The following is a 21,498-nucleotide window of genomic DNA, read 5'->3' on the forward strand; positions in this document are numbered from 1 at the left end:
CTTAGATTTCCCTCCCTATGTGTTGTTGATCCTATGGTTTCGTTATAATAACACTGAGGTGGGATTGGGGAAGTGCCCTTTTAACCTCTCTCTGTATTTCCTGTTCCTGTTAGGTCAAGGGTGACATCCTCCATGTGGTGCTGTCATGATGGACTCATAAAAAGTGAATTATCGGTGAGTAATAATTCTTGCTTTACGTTACTTCTCTGCTACAGATAAGGAGGGGGGCAGCCTTGTGAATACAGAAGGAAGATTTTTTACAGAGTTGCTTAACCCCTTAGTGTCCCATGACGTATCTGGTATGTTATTGTGCCGCTGGGGGAGGTCAGAGTTGGTCGCACCGTGACCTCGCTCTGAATGGCACCACTTGCCATGTTGGCTGATTGAGCATTTAGGTGCAGCTGTCAGAACTGCATTTAAATGCTCTCCAAAGACCACCCCTGGTGTCTAGTGGATGGATTGCCACCTCATATATGGTATCGCCATGTGCGAAATCACACAAACTATTAAATAATGGTATTCCTGATCTGCTGTGGTAAATGCCAAAGTGCAAATATCAGATTTTTGGTCGCATAAAATTCAGAAAAATTGTAATAAAAAGTGATCAAAAAGTCGCATATATGATAGAAAGTACAGATCATGACAGAAAAAAAAATGACAACTCACACAGCCCTATAGAACAAAGGATAAAAGTGTTATAAGGATGGTAATTTTAATCATATCTATTTTTTTTCAAAAGGTTTTAATTTTTTAAGAGCAGTGAGGTAAAAGAAAATATGTACAAGTTACATATTGTTGTAATCGTGCTGGCTCGAGGAACATAGAAAATATGGCAAATGGCGTAAACACGACCCCCACCCCAAAAAAAAAAAAAAAATTGCCCTTTTTTTTAATTAAATTAGTACACATTTTTTCCCGCTTTGCTGCATATATGTAAATATTAAGTCTGTAAGTACAATTTTTGCCTCAAAAAATAAGGACTCATCTGGGTCTTTAGGTGAAAAATACAAGTGCTGTGGCCTTTTAAACACGAGGAAGAAAAAGCAAAAGTAAAGGGGGGTTAGAAATTGCTTTTACTAATGATTTCAGCAAAGTTGTTTGAAATGACAGCTATACTTTAAGGCCGTGTTCACACATTGTATTCAAGCATTAAACAGTCGTTGTTGCAGGTTGCAACAACGGTCGTTTAATGACATTGAGCAATTACATTACAGTGTATGGAATCATGGCCATAGGATATACACTCTGTATACGCTACGACCGTGGTTCTCTGCGGCCGCACAAAATGGACTGACAGGTTTATTTTGTGCGCCCACTATTCAGTGAACAGCGGCCATACAAGATAGCCTGTACTCACAGTGTAAAGTATGGCTCCCGGCTGTACTTTACATTGTGGGCTATGGCAATTTGGAGCGCGGGCACACCTGATTGCTATGGACATTGGCCACAGTCTGATGACCTGAACTAACAGTATCACAGATCACTATGATTACAATAGATCAGGTCATTTAAAGGGGTACTCACAGTGTAAAGTATGGCTCCCGGCTGTACTTTACATTGTGGGCTATGGCAATTTGGAGCGCGGGCACACCTGATTGCTATGGACATTGGCCACAGTCTGATGACCTGAACTAACAGTATCACAGATCACTATGATTACAATAGATCAGGTCATTTAAAGGGGTACTATCAGCAGGGTAGGACCGCCCTCAGTGCTGCTAATGACTAGGATTTCCCAACAAACCGCACGGGAACAGCGTCCTCAGCGCCCGTGCAAACTAGAGAGCTGTCATCAGGTTATATTTGTATAACCTGCTGATATTCCCCTTTAACCTGCAGCTAGTTATATTACACTCCTGTGAAACTGGATTAATAAGAGAAAACTGGTCATCTACCTCTTCCAGTGTATAGTCCAACACTTCATGATGTCCTTCCAATTTAAAGTAGGCCAGGGATTTCTGCTAATAGTTAATAACAGAGAGCAACAGTTTATATATTCACTGCGTACCACCCTGTAATAATGGACGATAACAGAACAACAATGAGCGAGTGTTGTATACACTGCCCAAGGTCAAGATTGTTACAGAATATTCCCAAATTTTGGGGCTATACAGGACAGGCTGTAATCCTAGCTGATAACAGAGGACAAGAGTTAGCAAGTGCTGTATACAGCAAGGTCAGGACTATTATTTAAACCTCCTTAGGCCCCCAGTGTACGTATGTGGCAAATGTGGAGTTAAATGGTTACTGCATTTAGATGCCTATAAAGGGCAGATCCTTAGGTGGTTTTTGATTTTGTATGTATTACCTGAGGCATTACTATGTCTGGGCCCCTTAGAATACTTAGCAAATCCTCATTCCACATGGAACTGCAAATGTAACCTGGAACAGAAAAAAAAAACAATTGCCAATTTTCGGTCACACCACATACTGGAACATAAAAACTACAGGTCATGATGTAAAAACATGATCCTTCACACAGCTGCGTTTGCTCCATGTGGCTGCTGTAAAGCATATCTCTAAGTGCTGTTACCAGCTCAGCCAAGATGGACACTTCCATAATTGTTTATTTTTCTACAGTCAGAAAATAAAAAAAAGATTAGAAAGAAATAATCAGTGTCTGGTATGAATAGTTAAAAAATTCCTGGTGTTATACGACTATGAACACTAGATGGCGATGATGTCCTAAGAAAGGCATACAGAAAAATGAGGTCTGGAAAGGTATATATGAATTTGTACAATCAATGTATATAATGTTTTTTTTCTTTTCTATTTATTTTATACTTTATTTTACCTTTTTGACTGTATTACAGCTTAGATTTTCTGTTTTTTTTTTTTTTTTCATCTTTCAGTCTCATGTTGCCAACAGCAATGCAGTGAGGTTTCGAGTGTGCCAGCTCATCTATAAGCTGTTGGTAAACCTGCCGGAAAATGCTCTGATTGACGATGATTTGTTTGATAAGATCCATGACGCCATGCTTATTCGCATAACAGACCGAGTGCCCAATGTGCGGATCCAGGCGGTACTGGCTCTGGCCAGGCTTCAGGACCCGAGTGATGTGGACTGCCCAGTTACCACGGGTAAGACTGAAATGATGGCATCAGATAATAATACCAATGTTTGATTGAGCCAAGTGGTAATTCCCACCATGGACAATTCAGACATATGTGCAGGATACCATACAAGTGTCCAAGTGAAAATGGGGGAACCACATCCTGTAGATATGCCTTACATGTCCAAGGTGGAAACAGCCCATGAATCCTTGGCTGGACCTTCACCTCTGCGTACCTAGAAGCAGAGATAAAGCATGCACCAGTAATAGTTGTATGTAATGTTGTATCCCTGTGGAAGTCCCTATTGGCTCATTGCCTTTGCTTTCTTTTATAGCTTACATGCATCTGTTGGAAAATGATCTCAACGCAGAAGTGCGTAGGGCGGTGTTGTCTTGTATCGCTCCATCTGCCAGGACTTTGCCAAAGATTGTCGGCAGAACCATGGATGTGAAGGAACTTGTGAGGAAGCTTGCATATCAGGTACTGTAATAGTAGTAGTTGCTGTGTGTTTTGGTCTATGGATTCCACCTCCATTGTACAATAAGCATTTGTCATCTAACGTGTTCTCTCATATGCCTCTTATACAGGTTTTAGCAGAGAAGGTCCATTTACGAGCCCTAACAATTGCACAGAGAGTTAGCCTCCTGCAGCTAGGCCTGAATGACAGATCAGGTGAGGCCTCTGGGTATTGTATTGTGCTCTCAGATAGTTTTCTATTTGGTCGTCTACAGTAAAGTTCCTTGTATTACAGATGCTGTAAAGGAAGTCATGCAGAAGAAGCTCTTGCAGTCCTGGCTGAAGTACACCGAGGGGAATGTGCTGGAGCTGCTTCACCGTCTGGATGTGGAAAATTCTCCAGAAGTTGCGGTTTCTGCACTCAATTCCATGTTCTCTCTTTCCTCTGTCAGTGAACTTGTCGAGAAGTGTAAAAACATTGATGAAAGGTGAAAGATGGTTGAGGATTTTTTTTTTTTATTCCACTGTTTAAAGCGGTAGTAAAAAAAAAAAAATCTTTATAATCAACTGGTGCCTTCTATTTAAAGATCTTAAGACTTTCAGTACTTATAAGCTGCTGTATGTCCTGCAGGAAGTGGTGTAATTAGAGATGAGCATGCTTGAGTCCATCCGAACCCGATCGTTCGGCATTTGATTAGCGGTGGCTGCTGAAGTTGGCTAAAGCCCTAAGGCTATGTGGAAAACATGGATATAGTCATTGGCTATATCCATGTTTTCCAGACAACCTTAGAGCTTTATCCAACTTCAGCAGCCACCGCTAATCAAATGCCAAATGATCGGGTTCAGATGGACTCGAGCATGCTCGAGGTTAGCTCATCTCTAGGTGTAATCTTTTCTATGAGGTTTTCCATGTGGATTTGCTACTGCTTTGGACAGTTCCTGTCACAGACAGAAGCGGCAACAGAGCACTGTGTCAGACTGGAAAGAAGACACCACTTTCTGCAGGGCATACAGCAGCTGATAAGTACTGGAAGATATGAGATAGAAGTAAATTACAAATTTCTGCCACCAGTTGATTTGGAAGAATTTTTTTTTTGCTGAACTACCCCTTTTTAAGGGTTAATTTTCTTTTCCCCCCCCACATAAAAAGGTATTCACAGCTGTGAACACTACGCTTTTATAGCAGGTCATGGGATTTCTCAGTGATTTAAGAGAAGGACTGGTGAACCCATGTGACCATGCTCCTCCCTAGCTGTCTTCCATAGGCATGTGGAGGCACAATGAGAGGACGCTGAGGGGGGGCATGGTCACATCTTCCTTAATGCTTGGCCATACTATGGACTAGACCACCACAAACATGACTGGCCAGGACAGGGCGGCGGGGTGGTGGGGCTTCTCCTGTAGCGAAAACAGAACACAGCAAAAGGATTTGTATGTAGGCTTAATAGCACATCTTTACAGATACAGCGCTTTCATAAAATCTACGGCCAACCCCTACCAACTTACTGTTTTTCAGTGACAATGAGGATATTTAGTACAAAATTTATATATTCTTTTCAACGGAGCTTGCAGAAATATGTGGTTGACTTAAGGACAACCCCACGGCATGGAATGGTGGTCAAGCATTTCCATACCCCTTAAGGCACGAGGGACCACCATTCTCATGATCGTGGGTCTCCCAGCAGCTGGATTTCATCAATCCCATTGAGTAATAATCTTGTGGTAACCCTTTTTACCCTGTTAATGAGTAAAAAAATGTGTGTGGTGTGTTTTTATGGAGTGCACCTTATGATAAAAATGACAGGTTATTATACAGGGATTTCTCGTTTGTTCTTCATGGAGCAAACATGGAACATGCAAATGCAGACTTAGGCCATGTTCTCAGTTAGTAAGACACCGGTCATTCCGTGACCTGGCCGGGTTACGGAATGGCCGGTGTCAGAAAAGTTCATCTCGGCAGTACCGGCTGGATGATCTTTACTGCTGCTGAATTTGGATGAGCACGCTCCATTGTGTGAACTGACAGGTTCTCTGCGGCCGCCATTCATTGAATAGTGGCCACAGAAAACTGACATGTCAGGTACTTCCGGCGCCGCTAGGCATTCTGTCAAGAGTGTATACTATGTGTATACACTCTGGCCGGGAATCCTTTGACGGTACCACTACGTAAGTTCCGTAGTAATCACGGCAGTGGGAACATGGCCTTACTCAGTGCCCCATTCTTAAATCGATGCTGTGAAAATCTAAAAAAACAACAGCTTTAGAATGTAGGCTTGAAACAGTGAAAGAGGGCATGAAATTTAGAATAGACAGCTGGGTTTTTTGGCATTTTTATTATGTGTTTTTTGATAGGGTTCAGTTGGGTTATACCCATTTTAGTTTATCATAGAATTTAACAGTAGGTAAGCTGTTCTTGCCTCTTGATTTTTATATTGTTCTCATCATGAGAAAACTGAACCTAAGACTGATGTTCTCTTGCTCTCGCCTTCTTACAGGCCCGTGCTAGTTTTTTGCCATTTCTGAACTAGTTTTAGGTCTTCAAATCAGTTTTTTTTCTGCCTTAGGAAACTGATCCCCTTGGACTCGTTGAGTCCAGAAAATGTATTATATTGGAAAGCACTCTGTGAGTACTTCAAAGCAAAAGAAGATGAGGGGGAGGCTGCACTCGAGCAGATTTTACCCGAGCCGGCTGTGTATGTGGAGTATTTGCTGAGGTAACGGCATCTTGTCTGTTTTCTTCCTATTTTTTTTCGCATTCTTTCCACAGTCACATCGGTGGCTCCATCATCATTGTTATGCAGCTAATAAATAGTTTGAGCATAGCTTCTATATAATAGTAAAATATGTAGCTATGTAAAGGCAAGTCAACACTATTCAGTCGCTGGTATGATAATGTGCGGCTTCTGCCGAGGAAGAGATCCGCTCGGGTGCTTGTATTAAAAGAAAGGCCTGTGTGAGGCGGGTTATACACAGAATGGATCAGGTGGTAAGCGTAGGTGAATATTCATAAAAACCACACAATAAATACGGCTATTGTATGTACTTGTTTACATGCTATCTGAGGACAAAAACCTGCCATTTACTGCAGACGTTGGTTTACCTTCTTATGTATCAATACGGTTAGAGAATAATGGAGTGAACTCCACCTTATTTCAGTGCTCATCAGGGGCCACAGGGGGGTAAACCAAATAGCTGAAATTACTATTTAGTTACGTGTTAATTCTCCTTTTTTTTTTTTTTAACTGTTTATTTCTAACAAGTTTGTGGTTTTTTATACCAATGGTATTAATGAGCATATAAAACGGCAGGTTTATGACAAAGATCTTATACACATTTAGTGACAACCCAGGCTGTAGTCAAACTTCAGAGAAGAAGTGGGGTCAGCATCAAATAATACAGGGGCCATGGAAATGTTAATAATCAATGAACAAACATGAAAGCTGTCAGACATTTTGCGTCCATAAAGGTATGGAGCCGGAGCTTGGCTGGGGGATTTTAACCCCTGGACGTACATGTACGTCCTGGAAGTCTGTCACCAGACAACCAAGGACGTACATGTACATCCTGAGTGTCTATGGAGCTATGAAGCGCGCTCCGGAGCGGATAGCGCTTCATAGCAGGTGGGGGCTTGCTGCATTCAGCAGTCGGGCCCTCAAGGTTAATCACAGGCTGCAGCCTGTCATTAACCCCTTAAACTTTGTGATCGCAGCATTTAAGTGTAAGGGTGCCTTTACACACAGAGATTTATTTTACAGATTTTGGAAGCCAAAGCCAGGAATGGATTTGAAAAGAGGAGAAATCCCAATCTTTTCTTTATGACCTATTCTCTGCTTATAGTCCTTTCCTGGCTTTGGCTTCAAAAATCTGTCGGATAAATCTCTGTGTAAAGGCACCCTAAGTGACAGGAGCAGCTCCTGTCACTTACCAATTGGGACCCCCACAGTAAAAATGTTTTTAAAAATACACCTAAGCCCCTCAATAAAGATTAAAATCACCCCTTATCCCATTATATAAATAAAATATATATATAAATAAACATCATATATACTGTAGCACGCGTAATTGTCTGATCTATTAAAATATTACAATTGTCATCCTGTCTGGCGAACGACGTAAACTAAAAGAGTGGATTAGGCTTATTTTATTATTATTATTATTATTATTATTATTATTATTATTATTATTATTATTATTATTATTATTATTATTATTATTATTATTAGTAATAAATATATTATAAATAAAAATTGATCAAAGCGACCAAGTTACACAAATATGTTATTAATAAAAAGTAGAGATAATGGCGATCACTAGGACCATTTTATTAATAATTGCAAAAAAAAAAGGATTTAATAAAAAAAAAAAATATATAACATAAGAGAATCTGTATAAACCTGCATATGGTTGTGTTCGGACTGACGTATAGAATAATGGTATCACATCTTTTACCGTATAGTGAATTGGAACCCCCCCAAAAGTTACCATATTGCATTCTTTTATCCAATTTCACCAATTTATATTTTCATAAATAATATTTTGGGTGGTTCTGTCATATACTTTATGATAGAATGAAAGACGCCATTACAAAACACAACTACTCCTGTAAACAACAAGCACTCACATGGCCCTGTAGATAGAAAACTGAAAGTGCTAGAGCTCTTAGAAGGGGAGGAGGAAAAACAAAAACGCAAAAATTTTTAAATTTGCGGGGTCCACTGGGTCATTTTGGTTCTGGTCCTCAAAGGGTTAATCCGGTTAGTATTCACTGCTAATGGTAGAATGACATCTGAAAATGTAGACCGGAACCCCTGTTCAAAACACCTTCAGCCTGGGTCAGCCTGACCCAGACTTTTCAGACTGAAAAGATATGTGGCAGAGAACTCTGATCCTGGTTACATCTCCAACACACAGGAGAAACATTTTAAAAATAGTCGGCGCAATGGCTCTGATTTTTATTTTGTAGAATTTATGTAGCTCTAATTTACATTCTCTCTTTCCTACTTTCACACTGTAAAGGGGTTAGCCAACAAGACCCTCATCCCACTATCCACAAAATAGAAGATGAGTGTCTCATCAGTTAGGGTCTGTGGCTGGGCCCCAGTGATCAGCTGAAGAGGGGTGTACGTGTGTAATGCTGTTCTATTCAATTCTAGAGCCAAGTGAAGCTAGCAGACTGGCTAACAGTTTTCAACATCAGTCATATACTTTTTTGTATTTGTGTTGCTGCGTATTAAAGGCAATGACATCCCTGGTGCTCTAAATGGCAAACCGTCCCTGTAAAGGGTAGTCTGCAGCATTTTCCAGGGATATTCTTTATCCCTGCTCCCAGCAACAAGTGAGTAGGCATTGGGGCTGAGCAGTAGCGGCATGCAGTTATGCAGCACTTGAGTGTGAGTGGTTGGGAAATAGGTGGAGGCAGTGTGGCTGCATGTCACTACTGCTCTACCCCCATGCCTACTTACCAGTTATTGGGAGCAGGGATTAAAGGGGTATTTCTCTCAAACATACCTTTTGATATGTTGCTGCCCATGGTGAGACTAAGAATTCCTTTCATACATTCATTCACCCAGTTCTGAGGTGCTACTTTTTACTGAAGACACACAAATCTGTGTGTGAGCTTTTCTCTCTGTCTCCCCCTTCTCACCCTCCCTTCTGAGACAGCTGATGTAAACAAGTCTCTGACTGGCCTTATCTGCAACATAATAGCTTCTTTGTAATGCTGGGAGGGTTATTCTGAGGTCACGTTGCTAATGAACTCACAGTGATTAACCCTCCCAGCATTACAAAGAAGCTACAATGTTGCAAATAAAGCATGCCAGGGACTTGTTTACATCAGCTGTCTCAGAACGGAGGGTGAGGAGGGCGAGACAGAGAGAAAAGCTCACACACAGATTTTTGTATTTTCATCAGAAAGCAGCAGCTCAGAACTGAGTGAAGGAGACTGAATAGATAATACGAATGAAGGAATGAATTGTCAGTCTTACCATGGCCAGCAACATATCAAAAGTTATGCACAAGCCAAAAAGACAGAAATGGCTGCACATCGCACCCATGGCTGACACGAAAGCTTATTCAGCTACATTTAAAACCAACATCAGAAGTTAGTATATATTTTGGCCAAACCATATTGCCTCATGTACCACGTGCAGGTCTTCTGATACACATGAGTCCCTAACCATAAAACATCACTGTGCCGGTCAGCGACCACAATCCCCGCAAGACGTGTGCAAGCAGAGAAGGGGGGCCACGGAATGGCCCTGCAACCCCATTGTCACAGGACCAAACCCTAAAGGGCCCCCCCGAACCCCGCAGGCGGAAAAAGTGGTTGCCAAGCAACACAAGTGTGAACAAGCTCTTAACTCTCTCTCCATTCCTCTGCAGGTAGAATGGGAGAGTACTAGGAGATCCTCCTCTTATGTACACAGGTGCTTCCTGCTAATTTGGATCACATGGGTCTTACAAAGCACGAGTGCTAGCCACAATGAAAAAAGGGACAGAATACATAAAATATGCACAAGCCAAAAAGACAGAAATGGCTGCACATCGCACCCATGGCTGACACGAAAGCTTTTTCAGCTACATTTAAAACCAACATCAGAAGTTAGTATATAATTTGGCCAAATCTTTTTGGCTTGTGCATATTTTCTGTATTCTGTCCCTTTTTTTATTGTGGCTAGCACTCGTGCTTTGTAAGACCCATGTGATCCAAATTAGCAGGAAGCACCTGTGTACATAAGGGGAGGATCTCCTAGTATTCTCCCATTCTACCTGCAGAGGATTGGAGAGAGAGGTAAGAGCTTATTCACACTTGTGTTGCTTGGCGTCCACTTTTTCCGCCGGTGGCGCCTGCGGGGTAAGTGGGGGCCCTTTAGGGTCTGGTCCTGTGACAATGGGGTTGCAGGGCCATTCCGTGGCCCCCCTTCTCTGCTTGTGCACGTTTTGCGGGGATTGTGGTCACTGACCGGCACAGTGATGTGTTTTGGTTAGGGACTCGTGTGTATCAGAAGACCTGCACGTGGTACATGAGGCAATATGGTTTGGCCAAAATATATACTAACTTCTGATGTTGGTTTTAAATGTAGCTGAATAAGCTTTCGTGTCAGCCATGGGTGCGATGTGCAGCCATTTCTGTCTTTTTGGCTCATATCAAAAGTTATGTTTGAGTGGAGTACTCCTTTAAAGACTAATATTTCGAAAATACTGCACCACCTCTACAGAGGCTACAGAGCATACTGCCAGAGAGCTCTGCCAGCTGATAAAGGTTACTGAGGGGGGAGTTGTTACAGAGCACTAGGGATGTGACCTTTTCCCCTTTAAGCTTCTCAGCATTACTGACAAGCAGGACCCAGTATACTCTAGTACATAGACACGGGGACTATATCCAGCACCTTGGGTGCAGCAGTCACCATTGTATCACAGAAAACACCTGCTGTGGATAGTGCAGTCCCACACTGTAAATAGTACAGCATTGTGTGTAAACCATCCCCTCCCCATGCCATATTACAGAACACATAGGAGTTATATCAAGAAGCCATTTGTACCATTTATTTTTATTATACAAAAAAAACCCACAGCCTTAAGAGCCTAATGGTGCCCTGTTCACACTGGCATCATGTATTTCTTTTGTGTTAATTGAAATGGTTGAATACTAATAAACTATTGATGGTTTTCGGTTTTTGTGCTGGCATGTTGGTTCTTCTTTCTATGTCAGCAAATCTCATTGTAAAAATATACATTGTCTCTTGATTGTCTGATTGGTTACATAATAGAAGGTATGATTGGAGAACAGCCAATGTTATACCAATCCACAAGAAGGGGAATAGAGAAGAGCCCAGTAACTATAGGCCAGTGAGCCTGACATCTGTAGTAGTAAAAATGATGGAAACTCTTCTAAAAAAGAAGATAATGGATCACCTAAGAATCAACAATTTGATGTTTTCAAACCAGCATGGCTTTACTGCGGGCCGATCATGTCAGACTAATCTCATTGATTTCTTTGATTATGCCACAAAAGTACTGGACGAAGGTGGTGCTGTGGATATCGCCTATCTGGACTTCAGCAAAGCTTTTAATACAGTTCCCTACAAAGAGCTGATAGAGAAGTTGTAGAAAATTGGACTTAATCCCTGGATAGTTCAGTGGATTTGTGGTTGGCTGAAGGATAGATATCAGGGGGTCATTGGTAATGGTGTATATTCTGAGCAGAGACTGGTTACAAGTGATGTGCCACAAGGGTCTGTTTCTGGGTCCTATTCTTTTTAATATGTTTGTAAGTGACATAGGAGAAGGGTTGGTAGGTAAAGTTTGTCAGTTTGCTGACTACACAAAAGTGTGCAATAGGGTTGATATTCCTGGAGGTGTCAATAATATGGAAAATGATTTAGCTTTGCTAGATAAGTGGTCCATACAGTGAAAATTGAAGTTCAACGTTTCCAGATGTAAAATAATGCACTTGGGGAGGAGCAATCCTCTATCCGGGTATCACATCGGCAGTACTGTGTTGGAAAAGACTTCAGAAGAGAAGGATTTAGGGGTAATGATTTCTGACAGCCTTAAAATGAGTCACCAGTGCAACCAGGCGGTGGGGAAAGCAAATCGTATGCTGGGGTGTATAGCTAGAGGTATAACCAGTAGGAAGAGGGAGATTGTGATCCCGCTGTGCAGAGCTCTGGTGAGGCCACATCTGGAATACTGTGTCCAGTTCTGGAGACCTCATCTAAAAAAGGACATTGATCAAATAGAACGGGTCCAAAGATGGTGGAGGGTGTAAGGCATAAACCATATCAGGAAAGACTTAAGGATTTGAATCTGTATAGTCTGGAGGAAAGAAGGGAAAGGGGGGACATGATTGAAACCTTTAAAGTGACACTGTCACCCCCTTTGTGCATTCTGACATCTCTACACAGGTGTAAAGGGTAAATTTAGAGTTTTTCATAACTTATTTTATATCATAAGTCATGGTGCTTGTTCAAGTAAAGTGTCCTTTTAAAAACTGCAGATTGTATTAAGTGGGCGTGACCTCGCGGCATTAGCGCCACTTAGCCCCGCCCACAACTGCACCGTCGGCCAGCGTAAAGGGGGTGGGGTCTAGACCTTTCGGCCAACCTGTTCCAATGGCCGGCAAGGGGTGGGGCCAACTGGGTCGTTTTGGGGGGCGGGGCTAAGTGGCACTAATAATGCGAGGCCCCGCCCACTTAACACAATCTGCAGTTGATAAAAGATGACTTTTTACTTAAACAAGCACCATAACGTATAATATAAAATAAGGTATGAAAACCGCTAAATTTACCCTTTACACCTGTGTAGAGATGTCAGAATGCACAAAGGAGGTGACAGTGTTACTTTAAGTATGTTAAAGGACTAAATAAGGTTCAGGAGGGAAGTGTTTTTAGTGAGAAACTGAGCTCAAGAACAAGAGTACACAGTGCGAGGTTAGTTGGGGGAAAGATCAGAAGCAATGTGAGAAAATATTATTTTACTGAAGTAGTAGATACCTGGAACAAACTTCCAGCAGAGGTGGTTGGTAAATCTACAATAACAGAATTTAAACACGCCTGGGATAAACATACATCTATCCTAAGATAATAAGAAAGAAAATACTAAAAGGGCAGACTAGATGGACCCAGTGGTCTTTTTCTGCCGACACTCTTCTATGTTTCTATTCCTAAAATATATCTAAATATATAATAATATACTGATGTCTCACTGTAGCTTTCTTCGCACACTCCCTGTTCTCTCCGAGGAAGAGAAGGCAGATATGACTAAAATTGAAGACCTGATGACTAAAGCGTTCATAGGCCAGCAGCTGATTCATATAATAGGCTGCCTGGATACCAGCGAGGAGGGAGGAAGGTAGGTCACAATAACTCATTGGGTGTTATGTCACTTTACCTTTGCTATAGAAACCTTCCCACAACTTCATTATATTCATCTGTTACTTCTTGATAACTGAAATTACGCCTTCCCCAAGTGTAATACATGTGCTACATCTGCAGAAATGAGTCCGATTATTCAGGTATAATGTCTTTTTTATATGCACACTGTATATTAGAAATAAAATTTGCAATAAAATGCCTACATGGTTATATACATTATTATTACATGGAAAGACTGATATAGGTGCCTAAAGCAACCAATCAGGGTTCTGCTTTTATTTTTCAGAGGAATGGTGAATAATTAGCTGAAATCTGATTGGTTATTAGCTCCCAACCCCTGCTCCGCATTCGTTTTAACTCTGTTGCCAGACCTCAGATGGAAGGATGAGCAATAATAATCTGTGGCCGTGATTTTGAACTTAGCTGCAGGATTCATGAAAAGCTGGTTTATGGTACTGTATAGTTACTGGATCCATTTATACCCTATAGGAAACGTCTTCTTGCCGTCTTGCAGGAGATACTCATCATGCCAAATATTCCGACATCTTTTATTTCTTCTCTTGTGGAAATCTTACTTAATATTTTGAAAGACGATGACCGCCGGATTCTAACCGTACGTAGCACTTAGGATCTGTATATAATATTGCATATCTTACCTTCATATATTACCATTCTTTACACTACCCAACTAAATAGGATCTGACATGTAACAGGTGACTGTAGGCAATGTATGTGTCTTTAAAGTATACCGGTAGTTTGAGAGAACTATTGGGAAATTCATAGTGAAAAGTTTTGCTCAGTGGGGGTCCTGACACATTCACCTATTGCTGAAATGAAAGGACAAGGTGTCTAGCTGGGCACTATGCGCCTTGGATTGTGATTTGACTCTTGGAGATAGCTGTGCATAAACTTACTATGAGGCTGTAAGCACCTGGCTCTGCTCTCCATTGACAGCTCTAGGGGCATGGTGCTTAGCTGAGCACTTCTGCCCTGTCATTCAAGAGTCCTGTCATTGAATCACTGATGCTTTGTTCTTGTTGCTTTATGGCTGATGACCAAATTGCTGCCATATTAACTTTACAGGGTTTATATCAAGAAAATAATTGCCCAAGCTTAGAGGGTTTCTCAACCTAATGCTAAGTGCACAATTTTGGGGGATTTTTTTTTTTTTTTTTTAAGCAATAACACGGTCCATAAATGTACATTTTACATCCCAGAAAACTGCCTTTTTTACTGTTGAGTACAATGCTAAACATCTGTTAGTTCCCATTCCGTTCAGTTTTATGTCTGCAATTATTACTGATGTAATAAAACTGTGTGCATAGCCTTACTATGTAACGGTGTGCTTCAACCCATTCTGTGCATAATTGCTGAGATTCCTAGCATATGCGTTTAGTAGAATTGTGCATATCATTAGGATTTATTGAGATGATCTTCCCTTAACCTTGAATGGTGATCTTGATCTGACACAAAACCTTATAGATTATATTTTCTTGCACTGTAACATTTTGTATAATATATTTTCCCAATCTATGTTATAATAGGTAGCAGAAATTATTTCTGAGCTCCGAGAGCCAATTGTCACAGTGGATAACGCACCGGATGTTGCAGAAGCTAGAAAGCTGCAATTAAAGGCAAGTTGGCATAACATTTTAATGTCATAATTTCTTTTTATTTAACCCCTCCATACACCTTATACTTTAGTCTGCTGTACCCAGAGCTTGCGGCGGGTTTGGCTGTCAGTATAAGGTGTATAGGGCTCTCCTGGCTATCAATCGACAGAAGATGTTGGTGCAGATAGAGGTCGATGTAATGGAAAATCGCCTCCCGACTCCTTTTGTTCTGGAAGACCTAAGGCTTAAAGGAGACCTGTCACCCCGCGTGTCGGGGTGACAGGTTCCCGACCCCCAGTTAAATTCCTTTATACGTATCTCATCCTGCCGACTCCCAGAGCCGGTCCCGGGGCGGAGATGTCCCGGTCAGAAGCCGGCGCGTGCGCTCTGCAGAGAGAGGTCTGGCGTCCATAGAGAATGAATGGAGCCGGCTTCTGACCAGGATATCTCCGTCCCGGGACCGGCTCCAGCAGCGGGATGAGGTACATATAAGGGGATCTAACTGGGGGTCGGGAGCCTGTCACCCCGACTTTGCTTGGGAGCGCTAAACATTTCATTGGATGTGGAGGAGGGCCAGACAGGACAAAGAACCTACAGCTGAACGATAATTTTTTAAAGGTTAATGTCTATTGTGCGGCGTGGACATGCACACTGCTTTACACTTATCGCTGTGGGGAATGGATTGTGATTGTATCCCACCTTATTCCGGGTGACGCCCTCTTTACCTGTGAGTCTCAGATGACCTGACAGAACAGACTAAGGGCGAGTAAGCCCAAAACGTGCCAACCTTTTAGAAATAAAGGATTGAATTTTACCGACCTGGAGAGAATCTTTTTGTTTACCCATAATATTGTATTTAAAGGGGTATTTCTATCTCAATAGATTGCTTTTGGTAAATGTTTGTACCATATTACAGATTGCAGATGTGAAGGTGCAACTCATTGAAACCAAAGGAGCTTTAGAAGAGTCTATAAATGCTCAAGACTTCAGCCGTGCCTCTGAATTAAAGGAAAAAGTAGCGGAGCTGGAGAAACTAAAAGCCCAGCTGATTAAAGAGGCAGAAGAGCCAGAACTTAAAGAAGTCCGTGTGGAAAAGGTTTGATAATTCTCCATTGTTTGCATTTTTACTTGCAAATGTGTCTGAGCTGTATCTGCATATAGTGCCATTTCTCTCCTTACAGAATGACCCTGAAACTCTCCTTAAGTGCCTGATCATGTGCAATGAGCTGCTGAAGCATATCTCGCTTTCTAAAGGACTTGGAGGAACATTGAATGAGATTATTCAGTCCCTGGTAAGTGTTCAAGCGCTGGCATAGACGTCGCTTTTGATAAATACAATGTGATTGCAATAGTGGTAAACAATTGTTTGTGACTGGTTATAATATCCAGGTTGTTCAGATTCAGTGTAAATTCCTTAGGTTGGAAAAGCAGAGTGTAATTGACAACACAATGAGCAGTAGCTTTACTTAGCCCAGGGCTACAGAGGTCTGTGTAACGCTTTGATTTTTGGTAGGGTTGGCCTAGTAAGGATTTTAATAAATTTTATATTTCCATCGGTCAAGGCCACCTGCTGGGGATCACCTCAATTACTTGTGGTTCAGGCAGCATGAAGGTGATGACAGGTTCCCTTTTAAAGGGATGGTCCACCTTTGCAACCAGTTTTCCATGTTACAGTACCCTTTGTAGCACATGAAATGAGACCGTAATCCCATTATTGCAACTCCACAACCCGGATTATAAGAGTATGCAGAGGAGTAAGATCCTAGAAATGTGTGGACTAAACACTAAAGAATGTGTAGAAAATCTCATTGCTTTTAAATGCCTTTTTGCTTTGTTACAGATTCTTCCAGGTATAACCAATGTGCATCCCTCTGTGAGAAACATGGCTGTCTTATGTATTGGATGCTGTGCATTACAGAACAAAGATTTTGCAAAGCAACATCTAACCCTGCTGTTACAGGTCAGTTCTATACTCTGCTGGGGTATATGTTGTATGTTATGAGCAGATTTTCAGCTGCTTTTTGGTTAAGGCCCCAAGTCTTGTTGGGTGTCTGATAAATATTTTGAGAAAGGCACACTAGAGACAATTTATCAGTCCAGTGTGTTTTTTGAGTGTGGCAAAAAAATCTTTACAAATTCCTTGAGGATGTCAGACTCCTGATCGGATTAAAACCCAGTGTTAAAGGGGTAGTGCGGCGCTAAAAAATTATTCACAAAATAACACGTTACAAAGTTATAAAACTTTTTAATGTATGTTATGTATGTGAATGGCCCCCTTCCAGTGTTTCCCGACCCCGCCCGTGTACCCGGAAGTGTAGTGCAGTATACATTCCTGATCCGTGTTGACAGACCCCGTCTGTAATCTTTTCAAAGACATCTCCGGGAGGCCGACCGACCCACTCCTGCTGTCCCTCATGACGGCCCCCCTCTGCCACGCCATAGCTGTGCTCAGCCGCGATTGGCTGAGCACAGTTATGCTCAGCCAATCGCGGTTGAGCAGCTGATGGCGCGGCCGCGCAGGAGGGACAGCAGGAGCGGGTTGGCCGGCCTCCCGAAGATGACTTCTTTGACAAGATTACAGACTGGGTCGGTTGACACTGATCAGGTATGTATACTGCACTACACTTCCGGGTACACTGGTAGGGGGTCATTCACATACATAACATACATTACAAAGTTGTACAACTTTGTAATGTGTGTTATTTTGTGAATAATTTCTTAGCGCCGCACTACCCCTTTAACCATGGAGCTCCCATAACTGCTGTACATCATGGGATTGATGTGCTCCACTGCATTAGTGGAGCATCCTCATAACTGGTTCTGTTCTATAACTTACACTTGCCTAAGGGTGTTATTACACGGGCCGATGAAGGCCTGATAATAACTGTAAACGAGCTAGATCAGAGTTTATTTACTGGGCCTATTACACGGCCCGATTATCGTTTAACAAGGGCTGCAGGGACATAGTTACCAATGTCCTTGCAGTCCTTGCTTAACTTTATACATTACCTATTCAGGCTGCAGGGCTTCTCTTGCAGTCTTCTCCCCGGGTACTGCGCGCACCAGCCTCAGAGCGCCCTGTCTCAGCTGACAGGCCGCTCAGCCAATCACTGGCCACAGCGATCCCGGGGAGAAGACCACAAGAGGAGCCCTGCAACCTGGATAAGTAATGTATATCGTGAGCCGCCAGTCGGCGCCCGACAATTATAGGTTCAAACCTATATCAACAATCAGCCGATGATCGTTGTATTTATTACACAGAGCGATAATGGGCCCAATCGGGGCGATTATCGTTCCGTGTAATAGTACCCTAACTATCATAGAATGGCTGGAATAGGTGAAGCATGTTCAGATCTTTTGTGTCTGTCCTGTAGTGTAGAATTAATATTGTAAGTAATTTAGAATCTCAAAGTATAACAAATATATCTGCCGAATATTCTTTTTTTATGTCGTGTTTTTTTGTTTTTGCAGATTTCACAACTTGATGAGGTCAAAGTACGGACCAGTGCCCTGAATTCGGTCATTGACCTCCTTCTACTTTTCGGACTTGATATTTTTTCAAAATCAAAATTAGATAGCGCTGAAAATCCCCAGAATAATAATCCTGGAGAGATAAATGAATCCTCTGAGACTGAAGAATCAGAAGCTAATAATCCTGAGACGATAGGTGAACCAGCTGAGCCTGAGGAATCGGACTCTAAGAAAACAGAGGAAGAGGATGTAGAAAAGGCATCAGCTGTGAATGCCATACTGTCACTGTTCTCCGAATTTCTGGACAGCGAGGTATGTAGCGATATTACTAAGCTTCTATACTGTGGATCTGATACTGTCCATATCATATAGTGCTGTATCAGACTCACATTTCTGAAATCTAGGACCGTAGCCCATGTTTACTAATGCTCTCTAAGGTTAGGTGTCATAAACATAAAGAAGTCTAAGCATGTGCCAAATTTTTCATAGTGGCCCATGCTGTATGATATACTTTGTGCAAGGCTCTTATGCCACCAGTGGGTGACTTAGGCCTCTTTCACATATATCTGGCAGTCTGGCTCACTTGTGGGGTTTTTGTTTTTTTGTTTAAATCTAAAACCGATGACAACTGGTGGTAAATGAATCAATTGTCATCACTTTTTTTATTTTGTAATAACCAGGATGGATAGGGGATCGCAGCAATCTCCCGTTCGGAGATTCAGTATCTTTATTGAACTGTCCAATTCAAATGATTGCGATCAGTTCATAGGTATGTTTCCTTTTGGTGCTTTGCTTTTGAGCCGGGCTTGTAAAAACATGGCCTCTTTTTCTTCCAGAAACTGCACCACTCTTGACCTCCGTTGCACTGTTTTTGCAAGGAAGTAGCTGTGTTTTTTTCTAATGCTGAATAACCCCCTTAAACTGGATTATTTTCATGACCTATACAAACAGACCAAAAGAATAGCTACCTATATTGACTATTAGCTAGGTATAACATGCTGGTGTCACCAATCTCTGAAGGAGAGATCTGGAGCTGTAGGGGTCTGTAGGGAATAGCTTTAGAAATTTTTACACACAGAATGTGCAGGAATCAAAACGTAATTCTTCATTTTTCTTTTTGTAGCATGTAACCTTAACATGGTAATATGTGATACAAGTGCAGTGTTTCAAATATAGAATTATCCAATTTGGAATAACAAGAAAAGATATACATGCACATTCCAGGCAGTACATGTGAATAGACACGATCATGGACAATTAGAAAGGCAATACTTAAAGCGACTCTGTACCCACAATCTGTCCCCCCTAAACCACTTGTACCTTCGGATAGCTGCTTTTAATGCAAGATCTGTCCTGGGGTCCGTTCGGCAGGTGATGCAGTTATTGTCCTAAAAAACATCTTTTAGACTGGCAGCCCCGTGCCAAACGGGAGAATCTATGCCCTAACTTTGCACCACCCCTCCGTCCCTCCTCCCCACCCTCTTCATCATTAGGAACGCCACAGGAACATTTTCTACATAGAAACATAGAAGATTGTTGGCAGAAAAAGACCACTGGGTCCATCTAGTCTGCCCTTTTAGTGTTTTCTTTCTTATTATCTTAGGATAGATGTATGTTTATCCCAGGCGTGTTTAAATTCTGTTATTGTAGATTTACCAACCACCTCTGCTGGAAGTATGTTCCAGGTATCTACTACTCTTTCAGTAAAATAATATTTTCTCATGTTGCTTCTGATCTTTCCCCCAACTAACCTCTCACTGTGTCCTCTTGTTCTTGAGCTCAGTTTTTTAATAAAAACACTCACCTCTTTAACCTTATTTATTCCTTTAATATACTTAAAGGTTTCAATCATGTCCCCCCTTTCCCTTCTTTCCTCCAGACTATACAGATTCAAATCCTTAAGTCTTTCCTGATATGGTTTATGCCTTACACCCTCCACCATTTTTGTAGCCCGTACATATTAAACATATTAAAAAGAATAGGACCCAGAACAGACCCTTGTGGCACACCACTTGTAACCAGTCTCTGCTTGGAATATACACCATTAACAACAACCCTCTGATATCTATCCTTCAGCCAACCACAAATCCACTAAACTATACAGGGATTAAGTCCAATTTTCTCCAACTTCTCTATCAGCTCTTTATGGGGAACTGTATCAAAAGCTTTGCTGAAGTCCAGATAGGCGATATCCACAGCACCACCTTCATCCAGTACTTTTGTGGCATAATCAATGAGATTAGTCGGACATGATCGGCCCTCAGTAAAGCCATGCTGGTTTGGATCCATCAAATTGTTGATTTGCACAGGTGCTTGTTGATCCAGCCCATGTGCCGGGCTAACACAGGTGGGGAATAGGAGGCAATCTGCCTGGAGCATTCCTAATGATGAAGAGGGTGGGGAGGAGGGACCAAGGGGTGGTGCTAAGTGAGGGCACAGATACTCCCGTTGGGCACGGGCTGCAAGTTTAAAAGTTGTTTTTTTAGGACAATAACTGCATCACCTGGACATATCTTGGATTTAAAGCAGCTATCCGAAGGTACAAGTGGTTTGGGGGGGGGGGTCAGATTGTGGGTACATAGTCACTTTAATCAAAACTATGAAATGTAGATAGGTTAAAATATCTTCTGAAAAATCAGACCAATTCTCCCATTTTTTTTTCATGAATACTTTGTGATTACCCTGGCATTGGGCTATCAATCCCTTCATTGTATAATTATGGTGCACTGTGGCTAAAATTTGGGTTAGTGAGGGGATAGAACTGGACTTCCAGTCTCAAGAGATAGCTGTAAGATTATGGAAGGTTATTGTGAAATGGAAAAGCGGTAAACCATCCAATCGTAATGCTAGCAATACCACGTCAGGGGATGGAGCAGTGTGTAATCTTTTATCCTCTTTTTCACTTGCTTCCATAAATTGTATATAGTTTCATAAGACCACCATATGTGGAGCAGTGAACCTATATACTTGCCACACCTCCAACAAAGCAGTAGGGAAGATCTTTGAAAGCCTATAAAGTGCCCCCAATA

General features: G+C 41.8%; 1 protein-coding gene and 1 long non-coding RNA gene across 2 annotated transcripts in view; one reads left to right on the forward strand and one right to left on the reverse strand.

Annotated features, from left to right (window-relative positions):
- LOC138797381 (uncharacterized) overlaps nucleotides 1–19,842 on the reverse strand; it is a 50,053-nt gene extending 30,211 nt beyond the window's left edge. Inside the window, exons 1-2 of the long non-coding RNA XR_011363925.1 lie at nucleotides 19,790–19,842; nucleotides 2,309–2,382 (exon numbers count right to left, since the gene is read on the reverse strand). This is a non-coding gene — a long non-coding RNA (uncharacterized lncRNA). The remainder of the gene's footprint in view (nucleotides 1–2,308; nucleotides 2,383–19,789) is intronic.
- Nucleotides 1–21,498, forward strand: part of NCAPG (non-SMC condensin I complex subunit G) — a 40,119-nt gene that overhangs the window by 11,571 nt on the left and 7,050 nt on the right. The window contains exons 3-14 of the mRNA XM_069977452.1: nucleotides 2,853–3,081; nucleotides 3,389–3,534; nucleotides 3,642–3,726; nucleotides 3,806–3,998; nucleotides 6,075–6,224; nucleotides 13,222–13,362; nucleotides 13,875–13,998; nucleotides 14,930–15,019; nucleotides 15,915–16,094; nucleotides 16,180–16,290; nucleotides 16,839–16,958; nucleotides 18,470–18,781. Coding sequence (XP_069833553.1) covers nucleotides 2,853–3,081; nucleotides 3,389–3,534; nucleotides 3,642–3,726; nucleotides 3,806–3,998; nucleotides 6,075–6,224; nucleotides 13,222–13,362; nucleotides 13,875–13,998; nucleotides 14,930–15,019; nucleotides 15,915–16,094; nucleotides 16,180–16,290; nucleotides 16,839–16,958; nucleotides 18,470–18,781 — 1,881 coding nt within the window. The remainder of the gene's footprint in view (nucleotides 1–2,852; nucleotides 3,082–3,388; nucleotides 3,535–3,641; nucleotides 3,727–3,805; nucleotides 3,999–6,074; nucleotides 6,225–13,221; nucleotides 13,363–13,874; nucleotides 13,999–14,929; nucleotides 15,020–15,914; nucleotides 16,095–16,179; nucleotides 16,291–16,838; nucleotides 16,959–18,469; nucleotides 18,782–21,498) is intronic.

Source organism: Dendropsophus ebraccatus, chromosome 7 (assembly GCF_027789765.1).
Source record: "Dendropsophus ebraccatus isolate aDenEbr1 chromosome 7, aDenEbr1.pat, whole genome shotgun sequence".
NCBI lineage: Eukaryota > Metazoa > Chordata > Amphibia > Anura > Hylidae > Dendropsophus > Dendropsophus ebraccatus.